At 53.8% G+C, this 18,050-nt stretch overlaps 1 protein-coding gene across 1 annotated transcript in view; it reads right to left on the bottom strand.

Moving 5' to 3' along the window:
* Window positions 1-18,050, bottom strand: part of PREX1 (phosphatidylinositol-3,4,5-trisphosphate dependent Rac exchange factor 1) — a 193,252-nt gene that overhangs the window by 41,369 nt on the left and 133,833 nt on the right. Inside the window, exons 11-14 of the mRNA XM_057703163.1 lie at window positions 10,831-10,931; window positions 9,345-9,448; window positions 9,103-9,152; window positions 6,771-6,846 (exon numbers count right to left, since the gene is read on the bottom strand). Coding sequence (XP_057559146.1) covers window positions 6,771-6,846; window positions 9,103-9,152; window positions 9,345-9,448; window positions 10,831-10,931 — 331 coding nt within the window. The remainder of the gene's footprint in view (window positions 1-6,770; window positions 6,847-9,102; window positions 9,153-9,344; window positions 9,449-10,830; window positions 10,932-18,050) is intronic.

Below are 18,050 nucleotides of genomic sequence, written 5' to 3'. Positions count from 1 at the left end.
ACGGACAAAGGTCAGAGGTGGACAAAGCTTGGCGCACGGAAGATAGCGCGGCCGGCAAGGACAGGGTGAGTGACAGCTCCGGACGCTGATCTACCGTGTCCCCTGCTGAATCCTAAGTGCTCAGCACAGAGCCCAGCTTACAGTAGGTGCTCCGTAAATATCTGCTGAATAAAGACACTGTCAGCAGGGACTGGCTCACGCATTCGTCTGTAGCCAGGTCAATGAGCTTCACTCCGTCCAGACGGCCACAGGGCCTGACAGCCTCTCATGTAAACAACCGCCCAAGTGAGAAGGGATTTCAAGAGCCACTGGCCAGACACAGCCAGGCCAGAGGCCTCCCCTGTCAGTGCATTCCCCCCAGGCCCCTGCCAGCAGCACAGGGGCCAGGGAGGGAATTCCTCAGCTACAGGAGAAACGAATTCAGAACTGCAGGCTTCAGCCTGCCAAGGCCTCAGAGCAGAGCCTGGGGGAGCTGCTGGCCTCGAGGGTTTTGCTGCTCTGGCTGCCCCAGGCTGACTCACGGATGACAAATGTGTCCTGTGGGACCCCGGGCCAGCGGCTGGAGGGCCTGCACGCTCACAGCCCTGCCAGGGGGCGGCCATCCATGCGAGAGGCCGCATCCGGAGCAGCCCCCCCCCCCCCCCCCCCCCAGCTGTGAGGGGCCCGGAGGCGGGCGGGCCCAGCTCTGCAGCCCGGGGCGCCCGGGCAGGCGTCCGGAGCCCACCTGGCTTTTTGAGGCTCTCACAACCTGGGCTCCCAGCCCATCCCAGCCTGCTCCTGCCCCTCGCCTCCCTAAAGGGCCCTGGGGTGACCCACAGAGTAGCTCCCACAGTCAGGCCAGCAGAGCGATGCTCTGGTCGAGCATGACATACACCAACCCTGGATGCGTCCACCGCCTGAAAAGTAAGCCCCCACCCCACATCCTGCCAGCCGTGGGGAAACCTAAAGTCATCAAGTCCCCGTTTTCTCCCCTCCCGGAGGAAGGCACAGGCACACACAGCCCTGTGCGGTCAACCTCACCAGCACACTTCCCCGTCACCCGCCACCCACCCACCAGCCCCCTCGCTGGGGGCTCCTTGCTGCTCCTTCCACACGCTACCGGTGACCCCACCTCAGGGCCTTTGCACTGACTCCCTTCTCCCCCGGAATGCCCTGCTCTGGCTTTTCAGGTCTCGGTGCCCATGTCAGCTCCTCCTAGCTATCAACCCAGAGGCAATCGCTCTTATTAACCCCATGTGACAGATGAAGACATTGAGGCACAGACAGGCTTGGCACTTGCCCAAGTTTATAGCACGCGAATGGCATCCTTTTACAGCTGGACCTTCCCTCCAAGTTACACACAGGGAAACTGAGACTCCAAGAGGGGAGGAGAGTTGCCTAGGGTTACGGCCAGGGCTCCTGCCCTGCCCTTGTTTATCCTTTGTTTCCTCTGCTGGTGCCTTGAGCTGCCAGCCGAGCCCTTTGCCTGCTCCCACCCCAGCCTCGCCACCACACCCTGGGTGCCGGAAACCCTGCCGCCATCAGCACCGCCATCCGCCTGAGCGTGGGGGCCAGCGTGGCGGGCACTGCAGGCACATTTCTGCAGAGCCAGCAGATGTGAGCCCTCCCGCATCTGGTTCCTGGCCTGTCCCTGCTCTCTCCTACCCCCAGCCACTGCCCCCCGCCCTCCTTCTGATGGCTACAGCCTAGGGCATCCTGCGGCCCAGGCAGCACAGACCAAAAACCGTGAGCAGAGCGATGAAGAGAGCAAACCCTGGAGCTGGATTCCCCGGGTTCAAACCCCTGCTTGGCCAAGCCGTGACCATCGGCAATCCCTTAACCTCTCTGAGCTTCGTTTCCTTATCTGTGTTTTCTGATCCCCGGATTTGCCCTTGACTTCCCAAGGCCTCTGCCACCCCTCAGTGGCGTTCCCCGCTCACGCTCCACAGTACAGGCTATATAATCACTACAGAGGGTTATTATTACTATTTCTATTATTATTGACTACCAAGGCATCATGAAACCCCCCCACACACACAGTCTTATAGGAGTACCCCATTTCTGGGTGTCTTGAGGCAAGTTACATAACCTAAGCCTCAGTTTCCTCATCACTACAATGGGGATAACAACTGTTTTCTGAAGATTAAATGAGACGATGCACAGAGATCAGGAATGATACAGTACGTAGCTTGTCAATCAAAGTACTAATATTCTCCTTATCCTCAAAGCGAAAAGAACTCTGATTCATCTGAGTAGCTGGTAGGGAGCCCCTCCCCTAGCCTCAAGGGATGAATTCTGAGGAATTCTAAGCCACTCTCAGCAACCCCTGTTGTCTTCCCCATGGAGTGGTTTAGGGGTACATGTGGGACCCATCTGGCCATGAGACCTAAGGGGAAGACCACTGGGGAAGGGAGAGGACTGGGGAAGTTTCCTCTCCCAAAAAACAGAGTGAGAAAGCTGTCTCCAACTGCCCCTGCTGCCTGCCTTTGGCCATAAGTCTACACAGATGTGATACCTGGAGCTGTGGCAGCTGTCTTACGACAAGAAGGCAGCTAACAAGATGGTGGAACAAAAAGATGGAAAGAGCCTGGGTGTAAATGGCACTGTTGAGCTCTAGGACCATGAACTCTGGAAACCTAGTTATATGAGCGAAAAATGTCTTTACTGTATAATTTATGTTTCCTATTACACGAGAGAAACACGTCTTGACTGTATAAGTCAGGTTTCCTATTATGCGCAGCCAAAAGCATTTCTAGATGATCTAGGGGTTTCAATCAATATTTTGTTTCAAGGAGCAGAATGACCTAGAAGTTAGAGGTGAAGATGTGTTCAAAGCAAAATAACCCTCCTGAACTACACAATTATGTTTTCTTCCTGACTTTCCTGCTAAGGTACAAGGTGGGGATGACTCTTGAAATGAAGACTTGCTGTAACCAGTCTGCAAGGTCACATCCTCATCACCAACTTCTCCCCCACAGAGAGACCCACACGCACACCATCCTCCCCTTTCCCTGACCCGGAGCCAGATGCCAGCTGTCTTTCAGTCAATCTCATGGAAGCCAGCCTACGTCAACTCCAATTAGCTTCCCTGTGTCCCCAGACCAGGCCAAGCCATGGGCAGCCTGCTGAAACGGACAGAGGGTTCAGCTACAACTTTCACTCCACCATTCTCCCGCTGCCTCCACTGCGACCAGATGCTAGGGACGGGAAGCGGGGGTGTCCTCAGGACCAACCGACAATGACTCAGGCTACTCCAGGGGGCCTTTGGCCAGGATCACAGCCAATCTGACAGCACTGGCCATGAGCAGGCCCCAATCACAAAGAGAAACCAACAGAGGCGGCTGCTCTGGCTGGTTCTCCTCCTTTCTGGGATGCTCCAGGGCGCACTCCTGAACCTCCCCAGCTCAGCCACGGACCTTGAAGTTGTTCAAGACTCCTCTCTGTCTTCCACTTTCCCCACGCCACCCATCCAACAGCAGACTCTGTTAGATCTACCTTCAAAAAATCCAAAACCTGACCACTTTTCCCGCCTGCCCTGCAACCACCCAGCTCTCAGCCACCGTGCTCCCCAGCCTACAGTTCTGAAGCCGCCTCCTCGCTGGTCTCCCAGCTGCCAGCCTTACCCCCCGACAGCCCGAGGATCTTATCCCACCAAAGTCAGATGCTGTCCGGTCTGCGCTCAGAGCCCTGCAGCGGGCCGAGTCCTCCCCCACAAGGCCCCCTGCGGCTGGCTGCCCGCCCACCGGCTTCCCCGTCACCCTCCCTCTCGCTCGTGCCACTCCAGCCGCACCGGCCTCTCCCCGCCCCCAAACCCACCAAGCTGACCCCACGCAGAGCCTGCGAGCTACTGTCCCCTCAGAGAAAGCTCCGTCCCCAGACGTCCCCCTGGCTCCCTCCCCACCTCCCTCCGGGCTCTATTCAAAGGTCCCTGCTCAACACAACCCTCTCTGCCCCCTGTGAACACCGCACCACCCTCCCACCACTTGAAAGGTAACTCCCCCCTGTAGCTCCCGCCAAGCTGGCACCTGGCATCAGCTAGCACCGTATTTTACTACTTTTCCTTGTTTATTAAATGCCTCCCTTACCCCTCACCAGAATCCAATATCCACGAGGGCAGCAGCACTGTCTGTCTTGTTCACTGCTGTCCCCCCAGAACCTAAAACAGTGCCTGATACACAGCAGGCGTTTAAAGGAAAAAAGTGATGAGCCCATGAGGCCTGTTGTCAGACTTCTCTACACTCTCTTCTACCCCGTCATTGTACGTACTGCCCAGGAGCTGACCAGGAACAGAGTATCGACAGCAGAGATGCCGCGCGAGCAGCAGGCGTGCAAAGCCCCCCCTCAACCTTCACTGGGGAGTCCGGTGGGCACCCCAGAGGCAGTGCCTTCCCACGGCCAAGGAGAACACGCAACTTCTCCCCGGCCTTCCCACCGCTGTGGACGGTGCTTCCAGCCACGCACCGCACCCAAACCCCAGGGCCCGTCCACGATCCCGGCCCCGCCCCACAGCAGTGGGTCCCATGCGTTCCATCTCCAAATGCTTCCCAGGTTCACTGACTTCTCGCCAGCTCGGTGACCCACCCCACCCCCAGCTCAGGCCTGGGATTCGCCACTTAAGGCAAAGTCCACGTCATGCTCTGAAGCCAACAGGCAGCCGCGGGTGCTAACGGAGCTCAGGAAACACAAGGCCACAAAGGTCCGAGGTGGGGAGAAGCAGCGTTCCAGAGCGCCCCGCACCACGGCACGTCTGGGCTCTGCACGGAGAACCTAAACCACAAAAGAAATCGCCCCTCCCCTGTCACAGCCCACTCAGAAGACGCGACCCCGAGCAGATGGCCCCTCGCCCGTCCCCAGCTGCCTGCTTCCCGGCCTTACTGTTCCTACGCCCCCAAGTCCCTCTGTAATTTCTTCCGCTTTCCTTCCACACTGCGTGGAATTTTGAGGCACTTTGAATCCTTTGTGAAGGAGATGAGGAATTATTAGAATAATAGTTCCATTTATTAAGCAATTACTCTGTGCCAGGCACTGTTCTAAGCACTTTAGATGATTAACTTTTTGAATCCTCAAAATAACCTACAGGGAAAGGCACTGTTTTTAGCTTCATTTTACTGGTGTGGAAACTGAGGCACGGAGCAGTTAAGCAGCTTGTCCAAGATCACTCAGCTAAGAAGTGGCGGTGCTGAGATTTGAACCCAGGTCTGCCTGGCTATAAATAAAGCACATGCTGTATACTGGCTTCAGGGGATCCTCAGGAGGGGCAGTGTAGAACAATGGTTAGCAGCTCTGCGCTTCTCAGCTGCGCAAATCTGAGTTCAAATCCAGGGTCATTTCACGATCTCCCACGTCTTAGGGCCCCACATCATAGCAAAATGCACCCACATCCTATATTAAATACTTGATTTAACGTATCAAGTTTTGGGGCTTGAAATTTTGTTTCAAGGATTTTTCTAAACTGGCTTTTGAAGTTATTTGACGCCAAGAAGCATTTACTTTGCATAGATTGGCTATGACTTCCAGGCAATCATCGGGAATTTGTTCGACATGAGAAAATCCAGGCAGCAAACTGTTTTGCAGTGGAATGAAGTTTCTGTGAATGCTAAGCTTAGCAATTAATGAGGCTGCCGGAAAGCTGCACTCTATAAAAGTTTAAAACATTGAAACTTTAAAAACATTCAAACATAAAAAGTATAAACACATTTATCCATTTCGATTTCACAGTCGTCTCCTCGTCTTTGAAGCCAATACGTTCCTCTTACAGACTACGAATGAACGCTCTCGCGGGCTTCCTGAAAAGTTCACAGAACCCAGGCATTAGTGGGTTAGATGGGCCCATTCAAGTCTCAGCGTTGCTGCTGCCAGGCTGTGTGCCCTTGGAGCAGGCACCTGGCCTCCCTGGGCCCCAGGTCCCCATGTATATGGGTTGGAGGACTCAATGAGATACTGAACAAAGCCCGGACGGGCCTGGCCCAGAGGAAGCACCCCGCGACAGCAGCCACGGAGCACAGAGGCAAGCAGTAAGTGTGTCCACAGCACCTCGATGGAACGATCACCTCTGGGAAGTTGCAGCAAAACCCGCACAGAGATTTTCCCAAGACTCTGCCCAGCCCCCACTCACTGGGAACCTAGGTGACGGGAATAACCTGGCAAGCTCTGTATGGAGGCTCCAGTTTGGTGCCAGGATGGGACCCACGTGTCCCAGTTTGCCCGGGACCGTCCCACTTTTAAAACGGAAAGCCTCAAGGTGGCAGCCACCCAAGTGTCCCTTGACTGATGGATAAATAAAATGTGCTCTACCCATACAACAGAATATTATTCAGCCTTTAAAATAAAGGAAATTCTGACACAGGACGTGGAGGAACCCTGAAGACGTTATGCTGGGTGAAACAAGCCAGACACAGACGCAGACCCACTGTAAGATCCCACTTGCACAGGGTGCCTAGAGCAGGCAAATTCAGGGAGAGAAAGTGGAAGGGCGGCTGCCAGGGGTGGCGGGGAGGGAGGAATGGGAAGTGACTGTTTGATGGGGACAGAGTTTCAGTTTTGCAGGATGGAAAGAGCTCTGGAAGTAGACAGCGGTGATGGCTGTGTAATAATGGAAATGGACGCGGGGCTACTGGACTGTACACTTAAAAATGGTTAAGATGGTAAACGTTGTATTACATGTACTTTACCACAACTGAAAAAATAATAAAAAAATTTTTTTTAAAACCTCAAAGGCCCACATCCTGGGTCAGCCCCTCAGGCCCGGGCGGGGGGGATGGCGGGTCCCACTCGCTCAGAGGAGCCCTCACCTGGGCCAGTAACCAGTCCACCAGCTTGCTCCCAGGCAGCACTGACTTGTACGTCTTCAGGTGGTAATCGCGGTCCCTGCGGAGAGGAAGCAGGACGTGAGTGGATCCGGGAGGAGGGAGGGGAAACAGTCCCAACGTCCCTGCTCCAAGGGCTTAGGGTCCGAGGATTTCCAGACTCTCCAGCCACAGGTCAGAGGCAGGGGGGCCGGGGAGAGCACCAGGCAGGGAGCCGGCCCCAGCTCCACACCTCACTTGCCGTGTCACCAAGGGCAGTTCTGTCCCAACCCAGGACCCCATCGGCATCAACAGCATGAAGGAGAAGGAGGAGGCGGCTCTAGGGCGCTGGAAACTTTCCCAGCCTGGGGTTCTCAAGCAGGGACCGATATGCCCCCCAAGGAATGCCTGGCTGTATCTAGTGACATTTTTGGCTGCCATGACCTGGCTGGTTGGAGGTGGGGAGGTGCTACCAGCATCTAGCAGGTAGAGACCGGGATGCTGTTAAAACACTCAAACCTGCCCAGAACAGCCCCCAAACGAAGAATTATCCAGCCCAAGATATCAAGAATGCTGAGACTGCAGAAACCTGGTTTACTCTGAGTAGTGAGAAAAACTTCCAATTCTTTCCTTTCGTTTTGCTGTTAATATTCATGTGTCTAAAGGTAACAAAACTATACCGACATGGAAACACCTCTCTGTGAGCTGGTGGGGCAATCAGGACAGGGCAGAGGGCAGGCAGCTGTAAAGGTCCAGGTTCCTGGCAAAGATGCCTGCTCTGACCTGTTGTAGCATCTAATTCCTGCTGAGTCTTGGTACAAAGGGTTATGCGGACCTTGCAGCCAAACTGCAATAATTTCTCAGCCTTTGAAGCTGACAAAAAGGAGTTTCTGCAGCCACCCCCTAATCAGGGCTGAGAAAGGCCAGTTGGGGAGTTCTTCTCAGGTTTTCAGGAACTGGGGAGCCCAGCAGGTCACGTGTGCGGTAAGTGGGGACCCGCTGCCGGCCCGGCCACTTTTTCCTGTGGGGGCTGACAGAGGGGCCTCTCCTGCGAGGGCTGAGGCTAGACCAGGGTGGCCCTGCCGGCCTTCTGGGCCTGCACACAGGCAGCAGGGGGGGAGCCAAAGCGGCAGGTTTGAAGATGAAAGGGGCTCCCTGAGCCTGACCTCCAGTGAATGCCAGGAAAAGATCCTTCCTCTCTGCTCCTGAGAGGTGATAAGAGCTGTCAGGACAGGAGGCAGAGGCCGCTGCAGCTGGTAAGGATCACGACACCCTCCCTGTCCCTTCATCCACAACCACAAGCTTCACGGGAAGGACAACCACCAAACACCGGCACTGACACAGCCTTCACTGTGTGCCAGGCGCCACTCAAATTTAATCCTCGTGACGACCCAAGCGGTGTGAGCTATTCTTACGCCCATTTCACCGATGCAGAAACAAAGGCAAAAGAAGTTAATTACCTTTCAACAATCACTCAACAAACATTTACTTAGGGCTCCTTTGCCCTGGACCTGCGTTCTCCAGTACTTGGCTGTTTTTCAATCAATTAATGTTAAATCAGAGTTCAGATTACAGTCTTCAGTCTCAAGAGTGTGAAAGTCATGTGTGACTAGTGCCTACTCTACCGGACAGCATAGATACAGAGCATTTCTATCAGTGGAGGACGTTCTACTGGCCAGCACTGCTCTGGGTGCCGCCAAGGGTCTGGGGACACAGCAGTGAACAAATTCCCTGCCCTTGGTGAGTGTACAGTTCAATGGGGAAGATGGTATACAGACTAAGAAATAAATATATAGTATGTCAGCTACTGACAAGCTTCAAGAAGAAAACCAAAGAGAAGTAAGGAGGGTAAGTGTGTTCAGATGGTGATGCCTTAGAAGGGTGGTCAGGGAAGGCCTCTCTGACTTGGAGACATTTTAAGGAAGTATGGGAGCAAATATGCAGAAACCTAGGGGAAGAACATCTCAGGCAGCAGAAACAGCAAGTGCAAAGGCCCTGAGGTGGAGCCTATTGCTATTTCCATTGCACAGAGGGAACAGTTGAGGCACCAGCAGGTTAAGTAACCGCCCAAGATCACACAGCTGCTAACCGACTAGCAGGCTGTGATCCAAACGCAGCCTGTCTGGCTCCAGAACTAACACCCTTCACCACCAAGGCTGCAGTGTTTCCCACAGATGAACTCACTTGACCCTCATGGCAAACCTATAGGGTAGGTGCAGTAATTAGCCCCATCTGATGGAGGAAGAGACTGAGGCTCAGGGAGGTCAAGTTACTGGCCCAAGGCCACACAGCTGAGAAGAGGCAGAAGTGAAACTGAAGCTTGGAGAGAGTAACTTACTTGATCACAGGCGTGTAGAGGCTGTGAAGACGGCAGTAAAGCCTCACACCCTGAAAGAGAAAAAGCGGGGTCTGGACCAGGCCACATCCTTCAGGGGCCTCCAAATCCAGGCTGCTGGGAGGCAGGGGGCAGGGGAGAGTGGGGACTGGTGGGGGCGGTGGAGAACAGGCCACTGGGGCACAGGCCTGCTCTGTGGTGACTGCGGGGTCAAGGTCATGGGGTCAGGGTAGAGGGGTCCTCACCTTGGACATGATGTCCTCCAGCTCACTCCGGGCCTTGTAGGTGCCGTCATCATAGCGGAAGCGGTACATCACCTGCTCGTTCTTGAACTGGTGCTTGTCAGAGACTGGGGGGACCCAGGGCTGGTAAGGCTGGGTACACCCCCCCGCCCCTCCCGACTCACGCCCACCATCCTCACCCTCCACTCGGCCAGGCTTTGTGTCAAGCGCAATTTCACCGAACCCCCTGCCCACACTCCAGTGTGGAAACCAGGCCCTCCTGCTATGCGCAGGGCGCTGCTGAGACCCTCAGCTTGGGGCTGGGCATCTGCCGGTCTCATGAGAGGCCTACAAATGCCCGCTCCAGCCTGCGCTGGAGACCCACCTGCCCAGCATCTCCCTGGAGCTAGATCACGAGCAGGCTGGGGTCTGAGACCTCACCATCAAGATGTGTGAAACCATCTCTATACAACAGCCCTGAGTCACCCCTGGTGCTTTTCTCTCTCAGTTCCCACTTTGGATCCATTAGCCAATCCTGTAGGCTCTTCCTTTAAACCACTAAGAACCAGACTCTATACTCTCACCCCGGTCCAAGCCTTGGTTATCACAGCTGCCTCCTTGCTGGGCACCCACTGCCACCCGGGCACGACAGTCTACTCTCTACAGCGGCCGCAGGGAGCCTGTTAAAACCTAAGTCTAAGCAGGTCTTTCCTCCTCAAATGTAGCACTGGCTTCACATCGCACTCAGAGTAAAAGCCACAGACCACACCATCCCCTGTAAGGTCCTGGACCTCGTCCCCAAAACGTTCCCACTTGGCCCCATGCCCTCTGACCTCATCTCCCTGCCTGCTTCACGGCACCCACGCTGGCCCCCTTGCCGTTCCCTGAACAAACCACTTACACTCTTGTCCTGGGGACTTCGCACTGGCCGTCCCCTCTGCCTGGGACCCCCGTGCCCACCTGGCTCCCTCCCTCTCCCAGGACTTGGCTCCACTGTCACCGTCTCACTTTCCCAGCTCCCCATTCAAAACGGATCACCACGCCTGCTCTCTCTCCCTCCCTAGCGCTTATCGCCACCTGTATACACATATTTCACTCATCCTGCTTATCTGCCCCCTCCAAATAGAACGGCAGCCCCAGGAGAACAAGAGCTTTCATCTGTCCCATTCGCTGCTGTGTGGGTAGTGCCTGCCACATAAAAGGCACTCAATAAATAGTTGTTGAATGACTAAAACAGTTCTTGCCTTTTTTTGAAGGGATACAGAAAATTCTCCTCCCCTGGCCCTAACTTTTCAAGGTGACCTTGTTTTGTAGGTGCCCTACGTGAGCGCCGGGTCTTCCAGCCCTGCGAGTGGTTTTATAAGGGCAGCCACGTCCCTGGGGCCACACTGTGCCCAGGGAAGAGGCGGCCGCACAGAAGTGTAGAAATGGCCTCTGAGTTAGTGGAAGCACAGCACTGTTGAGGTCTGAGGTCCTACCCCTCGCTCCCCCAGAACCAGCCCGCACTCACCATGGTGGATAATACCATTCTCCAACAAGGCTTGGCCCAGGTTCACGCCTTCTTCCGTCTTGCTGATTTCACCAATTTCTAGGAGCCAGGCAACAAACTCACTGCCAGAAACATAAGATGCAATTGAGAGGACCTCCCCCATCCTGGGACCATAGAGGCCAGCACTGAACTGGCCTGGCCCCACCACTCCCAGGAATGACAGCCAGAAGTGCCCACAGGAAAGCAGAGCTTAGGACCCCACAAGCCTAGGGGTCGTGCTGAGGCCTGATGCTTTTCCCCCAGGCCAATGGCAGAGAGGTGGGTGTGAGCAGACCCCAGGCCCTGCCTCAGGCTCACAGGATGGATGGATGGATGGATGGATGGGGGGGTGGGTGGATGGATGGATGGACAGACGGATGGACGGATGGAGAGGGAGGGAGAGAGGATGGACACATGAGTGGATAAATGAATGAAAAGTGAGCAGATGACTGGATGATCTGACAGATAAATGACTAGGTGGCTGGGAAAATTAGGGGGTAGGTGGGTGGAAAGGGGAACAGATGGGTGGGTGATAAGTGGAGAGATGAGTCGGGAGATGGATGATGGCTGGCTGGCTGGATAGATGGGTTTAGCTTTCCAGCGTTTGGCTGAGCAAAGACCTGCCTTGTGTGTAGGTAGCGGTGTGTGCCAAGGCATTTAGGGAGCCCTAGTGCGACCTGAGGGGGGTGTAGAATAAACATGTATTTTGTGGAGTGGGATGGACAGAGAGAAGGAATGAAGAGACCAATAAGCAGGAAGAAAGAAGGGCCCAGAAAGATGACCGTGGAGAATGAGGAGAGCTAATGGTGATCAAATCATGCCATTCTCCCACTTAAAATCCTCCAGTGGGCTTCCCAGTTACTCTCAGAAAAGCATCCAAACTCTACCCATCTGATGACAAGGCCCTGCATGGACTGCCTCCTCCTCATCTCCTATGCCTTTCGCTTATTCTGCTTTAGCTGCACCCACCATCTTCCCCTGCTTTAAAACAAACAAAAAAGCCAGACTTCTGCGTGCCTCAGGGCCTTTGCACTTGCTGTTCCCGCTGCCTACAAACACCCTCCCCCAGCTCTTCACATAACCTTTCCCTCCCATCTTTAGGTCTCAGCTCAAATATCACCTCTTCGGAGAGGCCTTCCCTGACCACCTCGTCAAGCCATGCTGCCCCCACACAACCCATCCCATCTTGTGGTTTTACTTCCTTCTCAGCTCTTATCACTGCAGTTGTACTATTTACAGATTTATGTGTTTATCAGCCGTCTCCCGAACCAGAATATCACCTCCACGCTGATGGCGATTTTTATCTAATTCACAGCTCTACGCCCACCCCGCACCTGGCAAGAGGGTCCAAAGCACAGCAGGGCTCAAAAATTTTTTGAACCAATGAAGGAATGAATCACCAAACAAGAAGGAATGTTCTGGGGTACGCAGGACAGTCTCAGCGAGAAAGAAGTGCTCACAAGCCCAGAGGAAATTAGGCAAATCCAATGTGACTACCCAGTGGGGCAGAGGCTTGGCCAGACCCTGGGTCCTGGCTCTCGGAGGGGCGTTTGGGTTCCGTGCAGAGCTCAACCCACTGGAAGTCAGCAGGCCCGGGGAGAGCCGGGGACGCGGTCAATCGGTACTCAGTGAAAGCGGGTGGCAGCTGGCCAGAGCGCGGAGCTTATCGAAACCAGCTGTCCCGCCTCCAATTACAGGGCCAGAGGGGGGCAGGGCTATTTTTAGCTTTCCAGTGTTTGGCTGAGCAAAGACCTGCCTGGTGTGTAGGTAGCGATGTGTGCAGAGGCAGTGCAAGCTGACGGGGGCGTACAAGAAACGGATCTATTTTGTGGAGGGGGAACAGGAGCCCCAAGTGGGGAAGAGATTGTTCTGGGTCCTGTCCGCCCCCAGTTCTATTCTCAAAGTCCCAAAAATCAGCAGCAGAAAGAAAGCTGCCAGCAGCCGCGGGAGGTGAGCAGATGTTGAGTGCCCACTCTCAGAAGCTGGAGACTCAGCCTCCGGCTGCCCACCAGCTGTCCCATTGGGGACCACCTCTGGCACGAACTGGCAGCCCTGTGGCCAGTGGGGGCGGGGGGGGGGGGACAGGAAGTTCCCCACAGCAGCTGCAAGGGCAGAAAAATGCAGCCCAGAGGACAGCAAATGTGACCCAGGTTTCTACCCTGAGCAGAGTCTTGAGCCTTTTTTGAGGGTCAATTTGCTGGGAAAATTTGGGCAAACCGCTGTCCCTCTCTGGGCCTCAACAGGGTCCACCTGGCAAGTGATTCATTTCGGGGCCTTCTAGATTTAGTCGGTAACTTTCAAATCATGTTGAATCATAAGTTGGGATCCAGCATACAAAACCAGACAAAATTCACCTCTACTGCAGGGACCTTGAACTCTCATAAATGAGTAAAAGAGGCCAGGTGGAAACTCTGCAGAACCAGCCAGTGCTTTTGAGGACAGCAGCCACTCAGTGAGGCCAACCGTGGCCACGAGGGAAGACTACAGCATTTTACAACTTTTCAAGATGAAGCTGGAAATCCAGCATTTCCTGTGAAAGCTCCCAACTGTTAAATGTTGATACTGAATCCAAAATTTTCTGAAAGCACCGTGTGGCCCATGGAAAACACATCTGCGAACCGCACTGGGTACGTGGGACACCATGTGCTACCGCTGGGGTGCAAGGCACAGTGTTACAGGCAGGAGGACTAGGCCCTGAGTGAGAAGGAAGGTTAGGAAACCAGCGGTCTGCCAGTTCGTAGGGGCTGGGGGGCAGAAAGCAGCAAGATCCAGTCTTCCAGAAAGACATAACCAGCAGCAGGGTGAGGTACGCTGGGGATACAGGGAGCAGGTCAGTCTGTTTTGGTGGGGAGTCTGAGATTCAGGGAATAGGGGACTTGTTAAGAGCCAGCATGTGTCAGACTTCATCCCTCTTCCTTCCTGCCCTCCAGTATCACGTACCCAGTAAGTATGTATTTCACCTACTATGTGTCAAGTCCTAGGCTGGGCACAGGGGACATACAGGCACGTCCTGGCAGTATTCCCGGGAAAGCCCCCGAGTTGAGACCCAACGTCCACTCGCCCTCAGTACAAGAATCCCATTTCTCTTGCTCGTCTCTTCCAGGGCCTTGAGCTCCACGAGGGCAGGAGCTAGAGGTTTTATGTTCATCCCTGTGACTCCACGGCCTGAGATGCTTCTGGGGGGTGTCTGCAGCAATGCCTGACGAATCGTTACTGATCAGCTATTATGCACTAATGCCCTGGACCTGTGCCCACAGGTGGATGAAACAGTGCGGCCTCCTGCACCTGGGCGCGCCCATTCTGGCAGACTTCAATTAATGAACGACACTTACTCTGTCAAGAGTGAAACCAAAGGCCTCTCCTTCCAGGAAGTCTTCCCTGACTGCCCTGCCAGACAGACCATCACACCTTACGCCCCAAACTCTTAAGGCTCTGACAATGCCCTCATTCTGGGCCTGTGTGATGAGTTCATCCTGGCCTCACTCTCCTACACAAACACTTTGAGTGGATTCCCAGGACACCTGGGATAGAATCTGAACCCCCCCTCACCTCTTACCTGCCTGATCTGGCCCCTGCCACCCGCTGTGGCCTCATCTCGCCCCCTTGGCCACTCACTCCCTCCAGCCACACTGGCCTCTTTGCTGTTCCTCAATTTACTCGAGGCTCATTCCAACCTTGGGGCTTTCACACCTGCTGTTCCCTCTTCCAGGAATGCTGTTCCCCCAGATCTTCTCGTGATTGGCTCTTGCCTGTCATCCAGATCTTGGTTGAAATGTCACCTCCCCCGAGAGAGGCCCTTCCTGACCACCCTGGCTGAAATGGCACCCCCTTCCCTCGCCTCCTCACATCAACCCACTTATTTCCTTACCGCATTCATCAACTCGCTGAAATTCCTTCCTTACTTTTACTTATCTACTTCCTGATTCCCTCACTGGCTGGTTGTCTCCGCGAGAGCTGTGCTGTTCACTGCTGGCACACAGCAAGGGCTCCGTAAACAATGATGGGGATGGATGAATGAATCAATTTTGTCTGCCTAGAATCTGAGGATCCTAGGGGGGAAATGCCATGTTCCTCCCATGAGCCCGCACAGAAATACACGGATTTTATTCCTTGGTTTCTTGTCACGTGGCATCTGTGAGTTTTGTCTGTGATGAGTGCAGAAACAGGCCACTCCTTAAGCTCCATATACATCTCCATCACTCTTGCCCATGATGTGCTGAGCATGTCACGTGTGTTTTCTCCCTGTTTCCTCCGACAATCCGGCAAGGCACATTTTATTTGCTCTCATTAACTGATCACTTACTGAGGCTCAGAAAGGTTAAGAAACTTATCCCAAGTCACACAGCTAGAAGGCGGGGGAATCAGGACTTGAACCAGTCTGATTCAAAGCCTAACCCCTGAAAGTTATAAAGAAAAATCAGACACTTTGTATTCCTGCAGTCACCCACCTAGTTGTAGAGACAGGTAACGATCAAGGAAAAATGAAATGTGCTGAATAGAGATAAAATGGATAAATACAGCAGTGTAGTGAGAGAAAGCCCTGGGTTCAAATCCCAGCCCCCAGTTTGTGCCCGTGTGACCTTGTGCAGGACCTTTTCCCTCTCTGTGCCTCAGTGTCCTCACCCTTAAAATGGGGACAATGGCACTAAATGGTGTCACACGAAGATTAAAAGGCACGGCCACGTGGCAGCACCTGGAGAAGAGAAAGGCTCCACAACTGTGTCTCTGCGGCTGCCGGTTCCTCTCACCCAAGGGGGCCTGGGTGCTCCTGGAGGAGATGCTGGGTCCCGGCTGGGAAGGAGGAGGACCAGGAGCCGGGGCTGAGTGCAGAGCAAAGCCGCGCAGGGAGGAGAGTTTAATTAGCACCATCTCCTGCAGGAAGTCTGGTCCTTAAGGCCACGGTCATTACAAAACAAGCTTCAATCCTGGCCCTGTTTCAAATGGGCAGTAAAAGAAATCTCCCCTAATCCTTCCTGAAGAGACAGAACATTCTGCTGAAGCTCTAATCACAGACAGGTTATCCCATCCGGTTGGATTAACCTCTCCAAAGGGTTTGGCAACAGGCAGGGAAGTCCTCTGACCCTGGGGGGCCGGAAGCAAACCCCTCCTGCAAGAAAAACCTCCTTTCTGCCCAGGGATTAGGCATTAGCTAATGGAGACCAGCCAGGCTGCCCCTTCCCTGCTTCCTGCAGGTCTGGGGCCCACACTCTCTCCTCCACGGACCCTCCCAGGGAACGTGGAGCTGCGGTCACTAATCCTGAGTGCAAAAGGGCAGCCTGACTCCAAGGCATCCCGGCCACCCTCTGGGACCCAACCACCCCCCAAAATCCCCTGCCTGCTGCCACACCAACCGTAAGCCTCCGGCCATGACCAACCAGCTCCCCCCCCACCCCTGGCTTCACACCGGGTCTCCAACTGCCCATCCAACATCTGTTCAACACACAAACGTCTGCTGAGCATCTCGACCTTAACACGTCCAGACCTCTGTGCATCTTTCCTCACCTGATCACCGCACTCGCCTGCATGCCTCCCACCTCTCTGCCTGCTCCCTCTCGGTTTCTGTTGCTGGTTCCTCCTCCAAACACTGCCAGGCCCCAGGGCCCAGTCCCAACCTCATCTCCCTCTCTACCCAGCCCCTTGCGGGTTTCTTTCAGTCTCATGGTTTTGAACACCGTCTAAATGCCCACATCCCTTGCACCACGACTTTTCTCCCCGAGTCAAGAGTTCATATCCCACTAACAAATCAACATCTCCATCCAGGGACCCGTCTCAAGGTGAGCATCAAGTGCAGCCTCTGGGCTCTACTCCCAGCCCCTGAAACCTCCCTCCGTCCTCCCCCTTCTCAGCAAGCAGCAATCTAGCCCTTCCAGATGCTCACAATCCTTAACTCCCTTTTCCCCACCCCATCACCAAATGCTGTCACCTTCAACATGAGCCAGAATGCAACCCCTTGCCCCCGTCTCCACGGTGAGTACCCTGGTCCACGGCACCTCTCACCTGGTCTATGGCAAGATAATAATTACAGCAGCTTTTAGCCTAGGCCTCTTCAAAAGCTTCTGGGAAGTAGGTGGGGTGTAAGTTAATAAATTCTAAACAAAATCCCAGCTTCACAGGCAAGCTTCTCTCCCCACAAGCTTCGTGACGTCAGGAGCCCTGGGCATTCTTCTACACTTTCCAGAGCACCAGCCACCAGGTCTAACACACAGGAGGGCCTAGGGACAAATTGATGGTTTTACAGGGACTGCATTTCTTCTGCTTCTCCAATCCCCAGTCCCCTCCCCCAGGTGAATGAGATTGAAACCTCGGTTTAGGATCTAATCCCATCTCACCTGTGCTCTGACCCTTTGATCCTCAGTTATAAAATGAGTGCAGGGTAATAATGTTTTATTATTAGGAAATAATGTGTTTCCCAAACAGAGAAATTGGAGGCCCTAAGTACTAAAAACCATATGGGACCTCCCCCTCCCTTCATGTATTTCAGGAAGAGAGGCCTTACCAGACACCAACCCAGCCAACACCTTGATCTTGGACTTCTGGCCTTTAGAACTGTGAGAAAATAAATTTCTGTTGTTTAAGCTGCTCAGACTGTGGTACTTTGTTATGGCATCCGAACAGACTAATTCAAAGGTCTACATTTTCTCTTCCAGCCCTTCCAAAACCTTTGAAATCAACTCCCTGAGTTAAAGACCTTTCTACTTGATACATCTATAGGGGCTTTTCTTTGCTTGAGTGCTAGAGCAATGTTTCCCAATCCATGGTGGGCAACCCACTTACAGTTTGTGAAATCAGTTTCATAGGTCTCATTCAGCATTATTTTGAAATGAATGAAGAAACAATAGAATAGAATAGAATAGAATAGAATCGAATCGAATCGAATAGGACAGACATTTTCAGAGTGTTATCAAGCACAGTAAATTCTGTGAAACTTTGGTTTCAATCATGTATTACAGGGACTTCCCTGGTGGCTCAGTGGTTAAGAATCCGCCTACCAACGCAGGGGACACGGGTTCAATTCCTGCTCCAGGAAGATCCCACTTGCTGCGGAGCAACGAAGCCCATGCACCACAACTACTGACCCTGCGCTTTAGAGCCCGTGAGCCACAACTATTGAGCCCATGTGCCACAACTACTGAAGCCCACGCACCTAGAGCCCATGATCCACAACAAGAGAAGCCATCACAATGAGGAGCCCATGCACCACA

The sequence above is a fragment of the Hippopotamus amphibius genome, chromosome 12 (genome assembly GCF_030028045.1).
Source record: "Hippopotamus amphibius kiboko isolate mHipAmp2 chromosome 12, mHipAmp2.hap2, whole genome shotgun sequence".
NCBI classification, from domain to species: domain Eukaryota; kingdom Metazoa; phylum Chordata; class Mammalia; order Artiodactyla; family Hippopotamidae; genus Hippopotamus; species Hippopotamus amphibius.
Note: the sequence above shows the minus strand (reverse complement) of the source record. Positions and strands in the feature narration are given on the sequence as shown.